Here is a 20969-nt window from a genome sequence, read left to right as displayed (position 1 = left end):
GGGGCAACGAGATTAGAATGGTTAAAAACCACCATTCTAATATAAAAACCGAAGTTAATGCACTTTAATGCCCTGAAGGCTTGAGCACTTATTTCTCAATTTAATGATCACACATTTCAAGTCGAAATGTTTTGTATACGCATCGTTGGTTTGGGTTACCTCAGACGCATTTGCCGTTAAACTAAAGTTGTTTTTACGGCAGCCTAAATATTTTTATTTGTCAAAAACATGACAAATCAAATGTTAAGATTTTTCATGGTTAATACTTGACGCAATTAATCCAGTTTTACTAAAATGCACTTAATTAAAGCACTTAATTATAGTTGCTTTATTTGCCCAAATGACTTAAGTTGAAGTTAATCTTTGCCCAAAAGACTCTTGAAGTCTTTGAAAACAGTGGCAAATCAGAGAAACTCTATACACTGGTTATTTTCAAGTTTGCTGTGTAATATTTATTAAATTGGAAAATAACATATTTGTTTTAAAAAATGCGCGTGCTAACAAGAAAGCACGCTATCAGTGAAAAATTGACAATCGTAAGACGTTTACTTGGGTGATTGTCAAGTTTTGTAATTTTACAATTGTTCCGCGAAATAGTTTTTAATGTTTTAGTGTGACGCAGGCTGATAAGTATATTATGCAATTGAGCTATTTATTTCTAGTTTTGCACGTAAAAAAACTTTTCAGTTGAAATATAGCTAATAATTGGACAAGCTTACTAATTTTATTGGTTCATCGTTTCATTGTTTTTGGGGAAATTATTATATTGGTGGTTGGACTTGGAGATGAGTTGCTCTAGTTCTAACTTGGCTGAGACAGAACTCGGACAAAACCCGCCACAAAAAAGGTTGTTCGCCTCTGCACTAAACTATTCTTCTCACTTTGGACCCAGTTTAAATATGATGCATTAAATCGATCTTAGGAAGGGTTGTGGGGGCAGTTTGAAACAACGCATGTCCGACTTAGGCCAAAACAACGAACCATTACAATTTGCAGTTTGTGGCCTTATCAGCTTCGAAACTTGGTACTGCGCATGTGCACGTCGGACTTGGGACTCGGGTTGTTTTACGTGGCCTTACTCGAGTCCCGAGTCCGACTCCAGCAAAATCGACTCCACAGAGTCAACAGTCCGACTCGGCAGACCTGTATATTTAGATGCACCGCGCAATATATGCAGGGGTGAAATTAAAAAAAAATTTCTAGCCGAACGAAAAAAATTTGTCTCATCGGAACGCATAAATATTTGCAGAGATGACGTCACAAGGTTACGTCATAACAGTGTCTAAATCAAGTAATCTTAGGAAATCGGAGAATATACAACTGAAATATTCGTTTAAATACATTGAAGGAGATGGCGAGATGGCCCGGTATAAAAAAACTCTTTTTAACGGTACGACGTGATCTACCTGCGAAAATTATTTCGCAGAAACGCCGCTTGATTTCACCACTGAATATATGTAACAATATAACATATAGAATTTGCAATATATATGAAAATAAAGGCTTTCTGTATAAATATCCTCCCTAAGATTCTCCTACGTGCAAAGCTGAATTAGCCATTAAGTAAATTAAGCATGTGCCTATAGGGCAGGGGTTCTGAATTTTATTTTACACCGGACCGCTAAACAATTTTTTTGCCTTGCGTGGACCACGGCAGGGAATATATATACACTCATATTTCAATTAGGTAATCATGGAACCCCTAAAACTAGTTGACGGACACCTAAGAGGTCCATGGAACCCAGTTTAAGAACCACTGTTATAAGGTTAAATAATGCAGTGGCAGTAAATAACAGAAAGAACACAATGCAGAGCTTATTGTGACGTAATATTAAGGGAACTGTATACACTTTACTCAAAGTTTCGCGAAAAATATCTGCAATGTTTATATGTTTAAGTTGGCTCAGCGCATAACTTGCAACAATATTTTACCTTAAACGTCAATATTTCACTCAAACTAGAACATGATTTAAACTTCACATTTCCTACCGGATTGAGAACTTCTGGTTTAGTTAAAGAAACCCAAAAACGTCGCATGTTTTGCATTGAACTTTTACAGATTTTAAGCAAGTGTATAAAATATTGGCTCGTTTGAACAAAAAACATGAATTTATGTTGCCTGAAAAATTAGGTTGCGTCACATTAGGAATACAATTTCGTTTTTTTAAATATCTGTGCTTCAAATCGGACTAATAAGTCCCCGTAACGGACAAATAACAAAAAAATATTATTTAAACTAGTTTCGTATTCTTCTATAAAAAAATGATATTTGTACCCTGCAAAGACCTACACGTGAAAAAGCACAACCGTAATTAAACACTGTCTAAATCTACCTGGAACATTCGCTCTATATTCTACTTTTTTTATAGGTTTTTTTTTATTTTTTTTTTTATTTTGTATTTTTTTGTTTTGTTATAATTTTATGACGCCGACAAATTTACTGTCTCTGCAATGTGACCAACAGAGGTATAAAGTTTATACAATAAAGCAAGCAGCATTTGTTAAGTTCACTGTACCGCTAATTACGTCACAACCTACTTTGTGTAGATGACGTCACATAGGTGAAGATTCGTTTTGACGTCATACGTAGGCTAATTTGGGAATCATCAAGACATCGCAGCGAATGTTCAAAGTTCTAGTAGAAGTAGACCCTGAACATTACTAGCAGTTGGTATTTGTTATTTTAACTGGCTTGCTTGCTCACATTTAAAACTGTTTTCTCTGAAAGAAAAAAAATATTTAATACTCTACGTTTGTAAAAGAGCAACCAGTTTTCAAGCATTCTGCTCGCGGCTTCCCTGCAATCGTCTGATTCATTGCATCAGGTAATTAAGTTGCTGCCTAAAACAAAAACTCAAAGGATTAGTATAATATTTTCTAAAATGAATGGCAACGTTGTAGCGTGATGCTACACGCCTGCACAATTCCGGAAAATACTTACAAATGTTGAGTCCAAGACAAGATAAGGCCGGGGCGGCAACCTTCCGTATACATTGTGCCAGTTAATGAATCATTTAAAAATATTAACAACTCGCGTGCCGGACATTTTTCTATGTATGGTTTTGCACTGGCAACCAGGGCTTCGGAATCGGTTAAACACAATTATCGGAGTCCGAATCCGGCTCAGACTCTCACAGCCTGTATTTCACCCATTTACATAACTAAAATAATATTTATATTTAGCAATCCAACCATAGGGGTCATGGAATTGGAAAATATGCAACCATATGCTATTCCACCCTAACCATTTACAGTTTGCTGCCTTATCAGTTTAAAATTTGGTACTGCGCATGCGCACATGTCGAATAAGACTACTCTAATCCCGGATCCGACTCCCAGCTCTGTTGTGATCTGACATCTAATTTACTCATCTTGGGAGACACCAGTAAACCTAATTTTATCGGTTAAATTCTGTAAAGATACCCTAAACCTGCTGAAAAAACGAATGTCACGAGCACAATACTGTGCCCGCTATTTTATAATATTCTTTGACGCTTTGCAGCCGATACCTGTAAGTGTTAACTATCACTTCGGCATTTAGCTTGGTTTCTCAGTCGAACAAAAATTTACGTGCTTATTTTTATGTAGAAAGCCCTGCTTTAACGCGCGAAGTGAAAAACACGCCAATTTTTGGGCATCGTGACGTAATAAGTTTGGTTCGCCCTAAACAACAAGCCTACAAAAACATTGTTAACTGCAACAATTGAAACTTATTTCGGACACGAACACTGTCCATTCATTTGGTGTGCCCTGAAAAAACATCTCGAGTGCCACTTTTGGCACGCGTGCCAGGGGTTGCCGACCCCTAAACTTTCTTTATTTGATGAACGAGTGTCCAAAACATGGAACGAGGCATAGCTTCTGGCAGTTCTTTGTATCGCTTTGCGTCGGATACTTTATGTCGGTCAAATGTGTCGTCTACAAGGTCAAACCAATGTCTTACTTTCCCTTTTATCACATCGGGCACTTTGCAGTCAGGTTTTCGATCCCTCTTGCGCTTGCACGGCTTCTCGCTGGTCCTGAACTTCTTTTCTTTGACTTCTTTATTTCTTCAGATGACGATAAGGTGTCGTTACTTTCGTCATACGATGTGTCTGTTGTGCTGCACCTTTCTTGGGAGGTCTGTTTTTCAGGCATCAACTGCTCTGTTCGACTGCTTCGTCTTTTTCAAGGTTTCGTTCTGCTGTCTAGATGTCCTTGATAGGCTTTTTGTTAGCTACAGCGGTTAGGAAACCGGTCCCCATTTCGCGCGATCTATGCCGTGAGAACCGGAAACGCTTTTCGTGATAGCCAAAGGTCTGCTGTGCTTGCCTTAACAGCGACGCGCTTATTATACAGAAGTGTCAAAATAAACAGTGCCAACACAACATTCATGCAGCACAACGCACAATATACGATGGTCTTGAACTAATTAAAGTGCAAATTATTTCATTAATTGTTCAACACTTTTGCAAAAATATTCGTCAATTTATATTTGAAAATTCGACTTGCAAACGATCAGTTTTCGCTAAAGTAAAGCGAAAATACCTTATTTATCTAACTATAATTTAATAGAATGCTATTGAAACGGAAGCCGTAATCGTTGGTCATAAAGCAACTTCCGAGGGGCTAGATCACAGATGTTATTAAACACATATGTTTGTGTGTGTCTTTCATTGATTGATACGGACTGATGATCCCCCAGTGTGAAGTTGCTTGTACTAACAAAATGTGCAAGTATTGGCGCATGGTTGTTTCTCGACTCGCTCCTCTCTGAGCCTGCATAGCTCTGAGCCTGCATAGCTCAGTTGGTATAGCGACGGTCCCGGCTTGACCGGAGGTCGTGAGTTCGAACCTCACTGCAGGCCAGCTGTTTTTCTGGCTTGCTCTGCTTGCATCATAGATCGACAGTTTCGGCGAGTCTGCGATGGCTTTTCGGTGTACTATTGATACGGAAGCCGTAATCGTTGGTCATAAAGCAACTTCTGAGGGGCTAGATCACAGATGTTATTAAACACATATGTTTGTGTGTGTCTTTCATTGATTGATACGGACTGATGATCCCCAGTGTGAAGTTGCTTGTACTAACAAAATGTGCAAGTATTGGCGCATGGTTGTTTCTCGACTCGCTCCTCTCTGAGCCTGCATAGCTCAGTTGGTGGAGCGACGGTCCCGGCTTGACCGGAGGTGGGGAGTTCGAACCTCACTGCAGGCCAGTTGTTTTTCTGGCTTGCTCTGCTTGCATCATAGATCGACAGATTCGGCGAGTCTGCGATGGCTTTACGGTGTACTATAATTTGATAGTTGTGAATTGAAAAAAATCGATCGTCCAGCTGTCGTCTCCCTGTGAATAAGATAGTACGATTCTGGCTCCGGGGTGCTGGGGGCTGTTCGCACAAGACGATCGACCATGGGGCTGTTGGAAGGGTGATGTTTCTTCTTTGGGGAGAGATTGACTGTCGCCTCTCTGGTTGTCGAAATTTAAGTGGTTTCCTGAGATTTGCCTGCTTTTAGTTGCAATGTTCTGTTCTCCGATGTCTTCTAAAGAACGAGGCGGTCACCAGTTTAGCGAAGATAGGATTGTGTAGGAACGGGTAAGAAGGAGCTGGCCCACAGTTCGTTGTTTTGCTTAAGGGTCAGTGAACAACGGTCACGTGTATAGTGACGTCAAATTATGAAATATCGAGTTATATTGCATGATAAATACTACAATAAATTTTCAGGTACCGTACATTAACATATATATACATATATATACATAATTGCCAAGCGTTGCCGCTTAAACAAAAAAGAGTCATGGCTTAAAGTATATTGCTAAATTAAGTTACCAAATACCCGAGATTGAATACCCGAGATTGGGAGCTCGGCTGAAATTTTCACGCAACTTATAACTTCAAGCAACTCTGGAGTACTCTACGGCGTAAGCAGAAAACATAAATTAGAGTTTTAAAAAATGTAATGTACCAGCCTAAACCAGAAAATTAATTTTTAAGCAAACGTGAAATGCTGTACGTTTTTTTTTCGCATTTCGAGTTACTTACTTATACTTTTAACAAGACTTTTAGGCGAGACGTTGTATTTAATTCAAAAAATATAGCCTACTGTAGCCATGAAAAATGCTGAATTGCTGGTTTAAAATAGGTTTTCCAACAATTCGCCCTACCAGCCCCTTCTTAACTGTTTATTGCAAACATTTCGCCAGAAAAATGGCAACAGAACCTCACATCTAAAAAGTCCATTAATAAAGCAAAGTTATAAGGTTTGTAGGCTTAGGCTATCTTATACAATCAGTGTTATTGTTTGATAGACTATATGTTCTTGTTTCTTACAGAGTCTTTAACAGCGTTTCTTAAACGGGGGTTGCCAAGCAATTCTTAGGGGCCGCGAGCTCTAAGTTAAATTTTATGCAATGATTGTATGGTTTCGTTTGGGTTGTACACCACTCCTACAGCGCTGTACAAACTCAACTTTAATATTGAAACTGCAAAAAAATTTCGAATCTAGTGTTTTCTACGTTTGTTAACTTTTTTAGCTCAAAGTCTCTTTGAGTGCCATTGCATGTTTTCATATCATCGATAGTATAACTGCCATCTTATAGATAAACGATAAAACTCATCCACCGTTCGAACTATTTTTTATCCATATTGTAATAACAGACTTGCAACAGGGGGACTTGAACTTTTTTGCGCGAATCGATAATGTTTTTGCAATATTGCCGTTGTGTTGTGTGTCGTCACTCGTCACATAGTTTAAAACACGATAACGCAATGTTTAATTTTTCCGCTTGAAATTTTTATTTGCACTCAACATCACAGCCTTAAAACCGTGGAGTAAATACCATCACAACTCGTTTGTCAAAATCAGCTCGTGCACGAGAAATTTGTTGTGTGCCCAATGCAAAAAGCCTCCTGAATTTACAGTTTAGCGCCAATTCAACCAATTAAACTCTTTTTTTTTCTCGCTTTGCACGACCGACAAGAAACTTCACTATTTTCAAGTTTTCTCAGTAGTGCTTACTTGAAAATGCCAAATTGCTTTTCACATGGGGAAGGGGAAGCGCAAGGCATAGGAAAATTACCAAAGGGGGCGCGACTGAAGAAAGGTTAAGAGAGATCTGTTAAACTTTATTTTCCTGAATATGTATACGAAAAATATAGGCGCTTTGGCCGAATAATCGTAAGAGATTAAGGGAGATGACCTCCCGCTTTAGACCGAGATAAAAAAAAATAAGCGTATTTAGGCTGCCAAGGATACAACTTTTTATACATTTCTTGGGATTCATGAGTTTGATCGATCGTCACATCGGCCCTTGCAAGTAAAAGAATAATACAAAGTAAAACAAAAACAAAGTGAAAGAAAATGCAATCCCTCGCAAATCTGATTTCGACTGACGTGCACATGCTAGAAAACGTTTGTTGCAAATACTGCGAAACGTTAATAAGTGACAACGGTCTTTGTAAATACGTCACATTGCCCTAACAATTCGTTGTGCAGTTAATAACAGCGTGTGTACACTGGACATCGAGCTACTCAAAGGGTTACTTTTATCAGCAACATTATTCATCGCCGGTTTGATATAAAGCTTTAGGTATACTGAAGGTAAAGAGTTACAACTTAAGGTAGAATCGTAGGGTATTACACCGTTTCAAGATAGTTAAAAACCGTTACAGTATATTACGTGTTGAAACCTTATTTTAGTTTTATCGTAGCCACGTAGAAGTCATCCACAAAGACGAGTCAATGTTATTTTAAGGAATCGCATAGTAAAAAAGTCATATTGAATATTTCGCCTAAATTATATACGTTTAAACATCCTTTTTCTAGTATATTTATTTATTCAATGTGCTGAATACCGAACGGTATGAAAACAAAACCTTACATTTCAAATTACACTATCAAACATGGCCCGTCCTATTACTGTGGAACCAGTTTTGGTTGGTGTTATGATGTTTTTGGCAATGTATGCCACAACATCAAATGAATACATCTATCACTATCTGTCCAAAATACACGGTCTTGCAAACGAAACACGGTCAAACGAATGTAACACAACCGACGTTAGCCCAGACGAAAAGCATCTGCAACATCAGGTTTCTGCCGAAGCAAGCGAATGGGGATTGTATCTTAATATTGCCGGTACTTGACATTAAGTTATATAACGTTTTAAGTAAAATCTGTTCTAGCCAATATTATTGTAATATAACAGTCTAATAATAACTTAAGTGAATATTTTGACTTCAGTGCACTGAAGTAGCTGTTTTTAAATAGATTGGTTTAAGTTTTTCGACAAAATTATTTGACTTGAGGCAAAATTATTTTCCTTTTTTGATAAATGACTTAACTTGGACCTAAGTTATTGAATCAGAAGATTTGGCTTAAAACTGATTGTTTTTTATAACTTTTTAAAAAATTAGATTACCGGTATTCATAAAAAAAGTAATATGCTTGCTATGTTTATATGTCGGTTATTTTTTTTTTTAATGAAACAAGTTTACAAATTTTATTAGTTCTAAGGTTTAATTGTTTTAAATAATTTTGCTTACTCAATACTCATATACTGACTTGGACTGGCTTAATTGTCATGTTCTTTTTTTACAAAAGACTTACTTGAAACAAAGTTATTCACAAATGATTTAACTAAGATTTAAGTGATTTAAGAAGGACTTGTTTGCAACAATGCAGTTTAATAATAAAATAAAATCTGTAAAACTGTTATTCTAATTTCAAAAACAATTTAAAATATCAATTAAAATAATCAATTACCAAATTTTAAGCTATTTCTACAAATAAATGTTAACATATTGTATTTTTTTTTTTTAAGATATGCTACAATTCATAATAAATCCGTTAAATTTATCATTGTAACATATTAAATACAAAGGTTTTTAGAATAATAAATGCTATTTTTAGGACTTGTGCCATCTTTGATTACCACACCATTAACTGCGTCATGGGGCGATGTTGTTGGAAGACGGTATCCCTTAATTTTGGCAAGTTTCGGGCTCCTAGTTCTTGGAATTGTCTACCTTATTGTCTTCAGTTATGAATTGCCATTGTACATTTTGATATTTGGAAGAATCTTTTCTGGTTTTTGTGGCTATTTCCCTGGAATGCTTGCCTCAGCTTTTGCGTATCTATCAGATATTTCATCCTATAATAATAGAACTATTAAGGTTGCAATTGGTGAACTTTCAATGGCATTTGGAAGCATATTTAGCAGTTTAATCAGTGGTATCTGGGTTGATGCACAGGTGAAGCCTTTAGTATCAAACATATACTAATTTTAACAAATAATTTGGTTATTTTAACAAAATATGAAAAAATTCAAGTTTTTGAGATGTTAGATAACTGGAGCTGTTTTTTTTTTAATCTTAAAACCTAATATATTTTTAATTGTTAAAAATCATTTGTCTACAGGGTTATGTTACTCCAATGTTCTTTTTGGTTTCTATTATGCTTGCATCAATATTTTATATTGCTATTATACTTCCGGAATCCATATCAGTTGAAAATGACTCGATTTTGGGGAAATTAAAGTAAAAATACATCATAATGTAATTTAATTATAATCTTTGACACTCTGCCGATATATTTAAAATTTAACGATTACAAATTTTTGATGTAGATAGAAGTCAGCTGTTCTTCTTTCTACAGGTGTCTTTTTTCTTCTGAGCCAATTTTTAAAGTTTGGAATTTATTAAAGTTGCATAAACAGCGAACAATAAACATTGTAATTGTCATGTTTTGCTTCTTTTTGCAAATTTGCTGTTTCTCTGGCATGATTAACATCCTTCCCATCATTGGATTATCTCCACCTTTATGTTTTTCAAATACTTACATTGGGTAAGGGTTTACATTTTCGGAAATATCTTTATGATTTTGCAATTATGTAAATAAAAAATATTTTATAGTAACCAAATCTTTTTTTACAATTTTTTTTGTTTTTAGATATGTAACAGCTTGCTTTGCTGGTGGATTTTTGTTTGGTATTGTGTGTTTAAAACTTTTTAAATATGTGTTAAAGGAAATCTGGATTGTTTTAATTGCCACCATGTCACTGATAACATCAATGCTCATCCTTGCATTCGCGAACTCTTCCTGGTTATTTATTTTAGGTATAATGTAACCCATTAAAAATTATAACAATAAAGGATATTTGGATAAATTATAATTTTAGAAGTTCATTTACCAACTTTTCATTTAAATTAAAAAAAAAAACTTTTTGCACTTTTTTAACTTATTAGTTAGGAATTTAGTTTAAATATTGATTCAACAATATAATTAGGGGTAAGCACTGCGTTTTTACAATCCATGTCGACAGTCATTTTTCGAAGTATGGTTTCTCGACTTGTTAATCCTGATGAACAAGGAGCTGTGTTTTCTCTTATTGCTTGCTCTGAATCCTTATCTGGACTTGTGGCGTCATTTCTATTTAATGGTGTCTATGCTGCAACAGTTTCAACATTTTCATCCACTGTTATGTTTGTTACTATTCTTCTTCAAATGATCATTTTTTCTGTCTTTGGGTAACTAAATTTTCAGTTTTGTTTTTAAATGGTTTATTTTTTAGTTTTAGGCCTAAACGTAAAACATAAACCTGATTGCCTGAACATGAAGTTTGTATATGTTATTATTTGTAAATTACGATCTATATTAACTATAATGCTCATCGATCATGTCATCACTAGTAAGTAGATGACTTTAAAAGAGCCCAATGTTTTTGTATGGTTATCAATATTTTACTAAGAAAACATTGAGTTGGCTAATAAGAGCCAACAAATTTTCAAAGTATTTTTTTAGTTGCAAATAGAAATATTAAATCTACAACTTGCTCCATTATTATATATACAATTATTTAACTTAATTATATTTTTCAGATTTTCTTACAACAAGATTGAAATTTCAATAAAACAAAAAGAAGAAAATATATATAGGCAAATAAATGAACAATTGGAGGCCACATAAACTACAAGAACATTTGTTTACCATGCAAGAAAATTACAATATTTTTGATTTAATACACCGAATGCCTTCGCAAAAGCCTTTTGAAATCGGCCAGCCTGATTAGGTTTATTAATATATTTATTACTGTACTTGATCACAAAATACTCATTGTGTATACATGTGTTTTTTATTAAATCATTATCACGTTTCTTTGGACTTCAATAAGCAGTTCAATATATGTTATTCGAAAATGGATTAGTTTATGTGCAATATTCAACTATTTAATGTAGACCTAGATGTTTTATTTAACCGTTATAAATAAATCTGTTTTAAAAAACTTTGTCTACTATGGTATGGATTTTATTTATCAACCCAAGTGTAGGCTATGCAAAAATTTTGTAGGCTGCTTACTAAAAGAGTACGTATTAATTCAAAGTTACATGAATCTATTTTAACGTTATTGCATGTTTTATCATTATAAATTTTTATCGTTTATTTTTGATTTTCGAAAGTTAAGAGTGCAAATATTTTTTTAATTCTGCGCTTTTCAATTGTTATAAACCTTCAAATGTACACCTTTTGCTTTTCACAAAAAAATCGTAACAAGTTGTATACCTTATGACCGTTATAATTTTAATCCATGTTCATTTAAAAATCAAATGTCAAAAATACCAATGATTTAAAATGTTTTCACAATGTTAACTGTTTTTAAATGGACTTTTTAGCATTCTAAATATATGTTTTATTTTTATTGCTTAAGTGTTTATGGTATAACCAGTAAAAACTAGTCATATTATTTCCTAAAATTTCATCTTCAGAAAACTGGTGGTACTTGATTGCACCACAAGTTAATTCTACTAAGTTATTACAATTATTTTTGCTTAAATGAATAGGCCTACCTCATTTAAAAAATGAATACCTCATTTTTACGGATTTAAGGACACCCAATACAACATTGTCATACTTTGCTAAAAAAAATTGTTCATAATGTTTCTGTGAAAGGAAAAGCACAATAAAATCTTTGACAGTAAGTTTTCCATTCGCAATAAATGCCTTTTAACCATACCCAAAATGCTTCAAATCTTAACAGGTGTAAACCTATAGGGTTAAGTTTGCGCTGCCACGTCGAGAATGTAACGCGAATGTGGGTTATTTACGTCGGGTAGTTGACTTTGGCGCCGAGTATAATATTTCCTATTTTAACAGACGCCGTTTTGGCGAGTAAATGTTTTTAAAATGTGTGCACACTTTGCCAAATTTGGGCACACTTTAAGTTTAAGACATGTAATGTGCGCACATTTTAGGAAGGTTGTTGAGTTTCTGGTAACAGAGTTGAGATCAAGATGCCTAATTTAAAAATAACATTAATTTACCTGGTAGGCATTAATAAATTAATTTACTTGTTTTATTTGCAATTAAGGTAATACTAATATTTAAACAGTTTGACGTTTAGGCCGGCACACACTGTATGCAAACATTTGCAACAGAAGTCGTGGTTTGTTTGGCACAAAAGGCGACGAAATGTTTTGTCATATGCTCACACGTAAAATGTGCACGTTTCAATATGCGTATATATTTTTTTTATGGTTTTCGAAATGTGCACATTTATGACAGATTTTCAAATGCCAGAGTGTTCACTTTATTATGTGCACGTACTCTATATCCCGATGTACCCATGTCGGAAAACGTTAAGTAGGCCTACGGTGAAAAGGTTAATAAGTGACAACGACTTTGTAAATACGTCACATTTCACCTAACAATTGGTTGTGCAGTTAATAACAGCGTGTGTACGCTGTACATCGAGCTACTTTGAGGAACGTTTTTATCAGCGACATTATTTATCATTAGTTTGATTTAAAGCTTTAGGTACTCCGAAGGTCGAGACTTACAACTTGAGGTAGAATCATAGGTTATTACACAGTTTCACGATAGTTAAAAACCGTTAGCCTACGGTATATTACAATGTTAAAAACCTAATTTTGGTTTTAGCGTAGCTATGTGGAAGTCAACCACAAAGGCGAGTCAATGTTTTTTCATCGAATCGCATAATAAAAAAGTTATATGGGATATTTTGCGTTTTTTTTGTAGTATTTATTCAGTGTGCTAAATGCCAAACGGTATGCAAACAAAATCTTTTATTTTAAATTGCTCTGTAAAACAATATGGCCCGTCTTATTACTGTGGAACCAGTTTTGGTTGGTGTTATGATGTTCTTCGCAATGTATAGCACAATATCAAGTGAATACATCTATCACTATATGTCCAAAATACACGGTCTTGCGAACGAAACACGATCGACCGAATGTAACACAACCGACGTTAGCCCAGCTGAAAAGCATCTGCAACATAAGGTTTCTGCTGAAGCAAGCGAATGGGGAATGTATCTTAACATTGCCGGTATTTCACATAATTTATATAACAGTTTAATGTTTTTAAAAATTATAGACATTTAATATTATGAATACAAAGTTATAACAGATAAAAAGGCAATTACTTTAAATGCTACACCTTACCATCCATTGCTACTTTTACCATCCAGTGAAACTTAAAAAGGAATTGTAAATCATTTTACTTTTTGAAATGCTAATATTGAAATAAATAATTTAAATTCGACTTTTTTATTTAAGAACGTTTTTTTTACATAAAAAATTATATTTAAAGGACTTGTGCCGTCTTTGATTATCACACCCTTGACTGCATCGTGGGGAGATGTTGTCGGAAGACGTTATCCCCTAATTATGTCAAGTTTTGGATTACTGGTTCTAGGAATTGTTTTCGTTATTGCCTTTAATTACGAATTGCCATTGTACATTTTGATATTTGGAAGAGCCTTTTCTGGTTTTTGTGGCGACTTTCCTGGAATGCTTGCCTCAGGTTTTGCTTACCTCTCAGATATTTCATCACACAGTAACAGAACTATCAAAGTTGCTATTGGTGAACTCTCAATGGCATTTGGAAGTATATTTAGCAATTTGATAAGTGGTTTCTGGGTTGATGCACAGGTAATGTCTTTTGAATGAATATTAATTGAAAAATTGAACAGTCCAAGCGTTTCAAACTGTTGCATGAGTGAATCTGTGTTTCTAAACTTTAAAAATTAATTTACAGGGTTTTGTTCCCCCCATGTTGTTTTTGGTTTCAATTATGGTTGCATTAATTTTTTATATTGGTATTATACTTCAAGAATCTATATCGGTTGAAAGTGACTCGATTTTGTGGAAAATAAGGCAAGTCAATCATTTTATTTTTTAGTGCTAAACCTTGACATTTTCAAAAGTAACATAATGAAAATATAGTTTAAACATAAAAAAGATTTTCTGTTTAGGTGTCTCTTTTCTCGGGAGACAATTTATAAAGTTTGGAATTTATTAAAGTTGCGTAAAGAGAGAACCGTAAACATTGTAATTGTCATGTTTTGCTTCTTTTTGCAAATTTGCTGTTTCGCTGGCATGCTCAATGTCCTGCCTATCATCGGATTATCGCCACCTTTGTGCTTTTCCAATACTTACATAGGGTAAGTCTTTGACATTATTTTACTATTTTTGTAAAATCTTGTTTAAATAATTATTTTTTTGTGACTAAAATCTGTGAGTAGGATATTTTATTATTACATCCAAGGATTTTTTTAGATATATTACAGCTTGCTTTTCTGGTGGATTTTTGTTTGGCGTTGTGTGTTTAAAACTTTTTAAATATGTGTTAAATGAAATCTGGATTGCACTGATAGCTGCCATGTCAATGATCACTTCCATGCTCATTCTGGCTTTTGCAAACTCTTTCTGGTTATTTATTTTAGGTAATAATACTCTTAAACAGGTAATAATACTCTTAGATTTTAATAATAATGTCACACAAAAAATATAATTTTTTAATAATTATTTTAGCTTTTTGATTAATTATCTTTAACTGAAAAAAAAAATTTTTAAGTTTGTTTATTATAGGTTGTAAATTTATGTTTATATATTAATTTTCACATCATGATTAGGTGTAAGCACTGCATTTTTACAAACCATGGCGACAGTCATTTTTCGAAGTTTGGTTTCTCGACTTGTTAATCCTGATGAACAAGGAGCTGTGTTTTCTCTTATTGCTTGCTCTGAATCATTATCTGGACTTGTGGCGTCATTTCTATTTAATGGTGTCTATGCTGCAACAGTTTCAACATTTTCATCCACCGTTATGTTTGTTACCATTCTTCTTCAAATGATCATACTTTCTGTTTTTAGGTACCGGTAACCATTTGTTTTGTAACAATATTAGTTCGTTTTAAGTTTTAATCTTTAAAAATAAGCCCCACTACTTTATCCATAGTTGAGCAATTACATTAATATTTACAACAATTCTCGCTGTTCATATATTCGCTGACCGGTATATAACATTATAAAAGCTAAATTAATTTCATTTGAACCAAAGTTTTAATCTCGCAATTATATGGATCTTGAGTCTTCAACCGGTCCATCTTTAAATATATACGATTATTTAATAATGCATTTGCAGATTTTCGTACAACAAGATTGAAAGATCAATAAAAGAAAAAGAAGAAAATACATATAGACATATAAATGAGCAGTTGGGGGCAACGGAAGCTACATAAACATTTGTTTTACATTTTAGTAATTTTTTCTATAGTTGGATACGGTATGTTTGTGCAATATGCTTTTAAAGAATTCATATGTTACGTGCAATACATTTAAGATTCATTTAAAAAATGTTCTGTTTTTGATAAAATTGTTATAAAAAACTTGTTCTAACAAAGTTTTTGTACTGCCATGATATGCATTGCGTTTTTCTTACAAATTAAAGTGTATAGAAAATTAGATAGGCAGTAGTTTACCGGAAGCAATTTAATGCTTACATATAATTTTGATTGATTTATGGTATACATATTTCCCATTTTTAACTTTATTCATGTTTATTTTATTATTTTCGTGATTTTAATAAGTAGGTCTATTTATTTAATTTAGAATGATTCTGTTTGTTGTATAACTTGTAATCTAATATATGCCTAAGGTTCGCTTTTTGAAGTTTCAACTTCGGCTTTTGCAAAAAAATGTAAAGACTGATCACATTGCTGGAAAAACTGTCCGAATTTATATTAAATCAAATTAAATATAATTTGAACGTCAAATGTAAACAATAACGTTACAATGATTTAAAGTGTATTCTTAATGTTACCTACTTTCGATTCCACTTTTTAGAATTCTGACTACAAATATTTTATTTTCAATGTTTCAGCGCTTTGTATAACGTAAATTGTTCTTTACAAAATCTATTGCAAGTTTGTTTGTATAGGTATAGCAAACCTATCAGACATCTTGCAAAACGAATAAACTAGTCCTAAAAGGCTGTTTCGAAACAAACGTTTGTATTTTTTATCAACCCAGGATAAGCCATGTTATGCTGAATTATTACAATTATTTTGATTTTTGAAAATGTAATCCGGTTAAATAAAACTGCACACCGTGCTACTAAAGTTTTTTCTTAAAATTTTCTGTTTGTCAAATTTCGGTAGCAAACTTCTTTTGTCATTAACGCCTTGCAACAAAGTAGCAGCTAAATAGATTTAAACCGCCAAACGTTTTACGACAAGGATTCTCCGGCAGAACGATTGCTTTTGAAACAGTTTATATATAAAATTGAATCTCTTCTATTACAGTAAGTTCACATCGCTGAAGAAAGCAAACGAACCTCAATTAAATGTTGTCAACAAATTTTAGGTCTTCACAATTTTGATGGTGACAGAAGACAAACCAAAAAACATAAGGGATTTAAAAAAACGGGTTGCTTATTTAATTATTTTATCTAACAAACATTGAATCTTCCCCCAAAGCCAATATAGTTTTTTTGTTTTGAGTATGCCAATTCCCTTTGGTTTGCGAAAGTTTAAATGCTCGTCAAAAACATTTAACATGTTAGGTCGGTAAAACGTTATTTTCACTGATCGTGTTCAACTCGCGAGAGAAAACAAGCCTCACTTCCGACAGACACTGTCACAAATTGATTTCTCCGGTTCTTGTCAAGCCTTTGAATGATAGATCGATATATTGCTTATATATTTGTAACTGCAAACAAAGTATACGTTTGATTACAAGACAAAGTCCACATTAAACAAAGCAAAGTTGTTTTGGAGTTCCAAGGTACAGTAAGGGATCTCCGGGAGTAGGTTAGGGATGTGTAGGCCTACAGCGCTCGATAGGTTTGCTGCCTAATAAAGGTTTTAAATAAGCAAGTGTTGAATATTGGTAGCTAGTGTAGCCTATAACTTCATTATAACGTTAAATGCGAAAACTGGATACAAATTGCCAGTGTTGTAATGACTTAAGTCACTGTTTTTAAATGACTTGACTTGACTTCAGTCTTTTGGGCAAATGACTTGACTTGACTTAAGTCATTTGGACAAATGACTTGGGTTAAAATAAATTGTTTTCATAAAGCAATTACTCATAAAATTGCGTTATCTTTGCACAGAAAACAATTTGCTTGCTATATGTTGAGTTTATGTTATTTTTACTTGAGTTATTGCTAACAATCGATGGGTTTGCTAGTTTTCATAATTTAAAGTTTTATTTTTGTGACAAGGGCTTGACTTGAAGTTGACTTGGGCAACCGATGACTTGGACTGGGACTTAAGTTATTTTACGAATGACTTGACTGGGACTTAAATCATTTCAAAATGACATGTTTACAACACTGCAAATTGCCAATAATGCAGAAGTCAACTGGAAGAAATATTTGTTAATAAACATTTATTATTTTTCATACTTAACTAAAAAGAGGGTCGCAGGTTCTCTGGTCGCACGGAAAATTTATCATTAAAAAGTAAGCCTTGGTTATTGGTATATAGTCCCACAAGATACAACAAATGACATCAAAAATATCACAGTAACCTACTCGTATCTGATGTATTTGACTCAAAAGTTAATGAGCGACTAGAAATATAGTATTTGTCACTTATAGTGTTTCGCTGCAGCTGTTGCGAGCCGTTTGTGTACATTGCACCTTTATCGGTGCTTGTCCAGCTTTTAACTGCTTCAGCCCAATGTCCGGCATTTAACTGCTTCAATCCGTTTGTTGCCTGTAGAATGTCCACTTCGTTAAATGTTTTCGCGTTCGGCAGTTTAGTTACAAAAGATTGATAAAGCACAAATGCTCAAGATTTGTCCAACTGTTAACAGTGACCTGCTAGCCTGCTATAGGTTAGAATATTAGACTACGGTATCCTTAAGTCTTACAGCAGTAATTCTCAAACTGTGTACCGCGGCACACTGGTGTGCTGTGTCTGTCAAGTGTGCCGCTACCCTTTCGGTAATTTGCAAAGTGATCTATTTGTTTCACTAAAACGCATGCAAGCACGAATGGTGCTTGAATGTACACTATTCATTAGAAAACTAATAACATTAGATTAGACATTTAACTATTCCCTAGGCATGTATTAAGATCGATTTTATGAAATCGTTGTTTTGTTGAAAGGGTGCTTGTTTGGATTTTTTTATCCTAGTTTCTAGGATGTTGTCTGAAATTTAGTAGACAATAATTCTGACTGCAACGCTACGAAAAAACATCAACCATGCCCCGTCTAATTACTGTAGAACCTGTTTTGGTTGGTACAATGGTATTTTTTATGATGTATGCTACAATATCGCGCGAATACATCTACCACTATCTGTCTAAAGTACATGGCCTCGCCAACGAAACTCGTACCACCGAATGCAACATAACAGAAATAAGCCCAGCTGAAAAGGAACTTCAGGATAAGGTTTCAGCTGAAGCTTGTGAATGGGGATTGTACCTGAACGTTGCTGGTAATTTTTTATACATGTGTACAAAACATATTAAATATTAGGTGAAGCTTATACCTACTTCTTTTTTCAGAGACGACTCTATTTCTAACTATAGATCCTTGACTTAAAACATTTTTAGACTTTACACCCTTCCGGTCGATTCACGTTGTATTAATTACCTGCATGTACTTAAACATGCTACAAGCTCATATAATAATTTGCCCACCTCGTGCTATATTTGAAATATTTCTTTAGTTATGATTTTTTTAGGATTTGTTCCTTCTATGATAATCACCCCACTGACTGCATCGTGGGGCGATGTTGTCGGACGACGTTATCCCATAATTCTATCTAGTTTTGGATTCCTGGTTCTTGGGATTGTGTATCTACTGGTTTTCAGTTATGAGTTTTCCCTGTACATCTTGCTATTCGGCCGTATTTTCTCCGGCTTGTGTGGTGATTTTCCTGGAATGCTTGCCTCCGGTTTTGCCTACCTTTCAGATATTTCCTCTTACAGCAAAAGAACTACCAAAGTTGCAATTGGCGAATTTTCTTTGGCATTTGGAAGCTTGCTTAGCAGTTTAGTTAGTGGTGTCTGGGTTGATGCACAGGTTACTAAATATTTTATTACCGTTACCGTAGGCCTCTACCTACTAATTTAATTTCTATTTTTGAAGTTAACCCTTTGCGTAGGCTTGTTTAAGATATCGGTGTTACCAGAAATGTTTTACCAAAAAATATTTAAAAGTATTTTAACAGGGTTATTCAGTTCCAATGTGGTTTTTGATTTCTATGATGATAACGTCTATCCTTTATAGTACATTCGTACTCCAGGAAACTGTAGTACTTGAAAGTGATTCTATATTTTTATGGAAACTAAGGTTCGCATTTTTTAGGAACTTTAAAGCCTATTCTTAAAATTGGCTTGAACTCTTTCCTACTTTACTAGAAGGATTATTTTATCCATTGTTTTTCAGACATCTTTTCACTCTTAAGCCATTTCAAAGAGTGTGGAATTTGCTAAAATTAGATAAACAGAGGACGGTGAATATTTTGGTCGTTATGTTTTGCTTCTTTCTACACGTATGCTGCCTAACGGGCATCAATAATGTCTTGCCTATCATCCAACTGTCTCCACCTTTATGTTTCAGTAATGCATTGGTTGGGTAAGATTTTTACCGATTACCGATCTAAACGAAATTTTTTAACATTTTATTTTATTTCAGCTATGTTACGGCTTGCTATACTGGTGGATTTTCGTTGGGCATAGTGATAATGAAACTTCTTAAATACGCAGTTAGTGAAATTTGGATTACGTTTATCGCTGCCATGACAATTATTGTTTCCATGCTTACTCTTGCATTTGCAAACTCGTTTTGGTTGTTTATTCTGGGTAAATGAAAATTTGCTCCCGAAGTTTATTGTTGTGTTAAAGTTCTGTTACGTAAACATATCATTATTACAAACTGGAAATTAATACTTAAATATTTTTAAGGTGTAAGTATAGCGTGTCCGAAAACCATGGAGGCGGTGGTTTTTCGAAGTTTTGTTTCACGACTTGTTGATCCTGATGAACAGGGAGCCGTGTTTTCACTTATTGCGTGCGCTGAATCCTTTTCTGGACTGGTTGCCGCATTTATATTTAACGGTGTCTATGTGGCAACTGTCTCTACGTATTCTTCTGCTGTTATGTTTGTTGCGATTCTATTTGTGATAACAATATTTTCCGTTTTCAGGTAAGAAATATTTTATTCTTGAATATTTGTTTTCCTCAATTAAACATTTCTAAACATATGCTTTGTAGAATTTTCTATAACAGACTTCAGAATGCAATACAAGAGAATGCGGATCGAAAATATAGCCAAATAACTGAAGACTTGGGAACAGTGTCTGCATAACATTTTTGTTTACTTTGTATATTTCAACTGTTTTTTTTTTTCTACATTTATTTATGTTACACACACAGTTCAAAACCTGGATTAAATAAGTCCAAAAACTTACTCGGAAAAATCACTGTTTTAGTGATTAAATTGCTCCTTATCAACTACTGGTGATACAATTATTTTAATTTCAAATCCGGATATTGCCTATAATAATTTTATGTATCACATCAGAATTCTTCTAGTTGTCATGTGTTTCTAAATGCATAACTACGTTTATATATCTCTCCAAATTTTTTTATATATCGTCCAAACATTTCGTCTGTTGTTTTTAGTGGCATATACCGGTATTGTTTAATTTAAAGCATTATTTACTGTCAAAACA

General features: G+C 34.0%; 2 protein-coding genes across 2 annotated transcripts; both read left to right on the top strand.

The window, feature by feature from the left end:
• The first annotated feature begins 7880 nt into the window (after nucleotides 1-7880).
• LOC146139597 (proton-coupled folate transporter-like) lies at nucleotides 7881-10509 on the top strand. Its single transcript, XM_083392494.1, has 6 exons — nucleotides 7881-8115; nucleotides 8890-9230; nucleotides 9397-9515; nucleotides 9634-9822; nucleotides 9928-10094; nucleotides 10265-10509. Exons 1-6 carry the CDS (start codon nucleotides 7881-7883, stop codon nucleotides 10507-10509), a joined length of 1296 nt encoding a protein of 431 aa, XP_083248620.1.
• Nucleotides 10510-13085: 2576 nt separating this feature from the next.
• On the top strand, nucleotides 13086-15159 carry LOC146139596 (proton-coupled folate transporter-like). Its single transcript, XM_083392492.1, has 6 exons — nucleotides 13086-13320; nucleotides 13585-13925; nucleotides 14032-14150; nucleotides 14249-14437; nucleotides 14553-14719; nucleotides 14909-15159. The coding sequence occupies exons 1-6, from the start codon at nucleotides 13086-13088 to the stop codon at nucleotides 15157-15159; spliced, it is 1302 nt and encodes a 433-aa protein (XP_083248618.1).
• The last annotated feature ends 5810 nt before the right edge of the window (nucleotides 15160-20969 follow it).

This window comes from Ascidiella aspersa, chromosome 6, assembly GCF_963924565.1.
Source record: "Ascidiella aspersa chromosome 6, kaAscAspe10.2, whole genome shotgun sequence".
In the NCBI taxonomy this organism is placed as follows: Eukaryota; Metazoa; Chordata; class Ascidiacea; order Phlebobranchia; family Ascidiidae; genus Ascidiella; species Ascidiella aspersa.
Note: the sequence above shows the minus strand (reverse complement) of the source record. Positions and strands in the feature narration are given on the sequence as shown.

What these genes read in the sequence shown, in the direction of transcription:
- LOC146139597 (XM_083392494.1), top strand. Translation starts at nt 7,881, where the DNA reads ATGGCCCGTCCTATTACTGTGGAACCAGTTTTGGTTGGTGTTATGATG. An exon ending in TTTTCAAATACTTACATTGG is followed by an intron (nt 9,823 to 9,927) that starts GTAAGGGTTTAC and finishes TTTTGTTTTTAG; the next exon opens with ATATGTAACAGCTTGCTTTG. An exon ending in TTCCTGGTTATTTATTTTAG is followed by an intron (nt 10,095 to 10,264) that starts GTATAATGTAAC and finishes CAATATAATTAG; the next exon opens with GGGTAAGCACTGCGTTTTTA.
- LOC146139596 (XM_083392492.1), top strand. Translation starts at nt 13,086, where the DNA reads ATGGCCCGTCTTATTACTGTGGAACCAGTTTTGGTTGGTGTTATGATG. An exon ending in GTTTCTGGGTTGATGCACAG is followed by an intron (nt 13,926 to 14,031) that starts GTAATGTCTTTT and finishes ATTAATTTACAG; the next exon opens with GGTTTTGTTCCCCCCATGTT. An exon ending in TCGATTTTGTGGAAAATAAG is followed by an intron (nt 14,151 to 14,248) that starts GCAAGTCAATCA and finishes TTTTCTGTTTAG; the next exon opens with GTGTCTCTTTTCTCGGGAGA.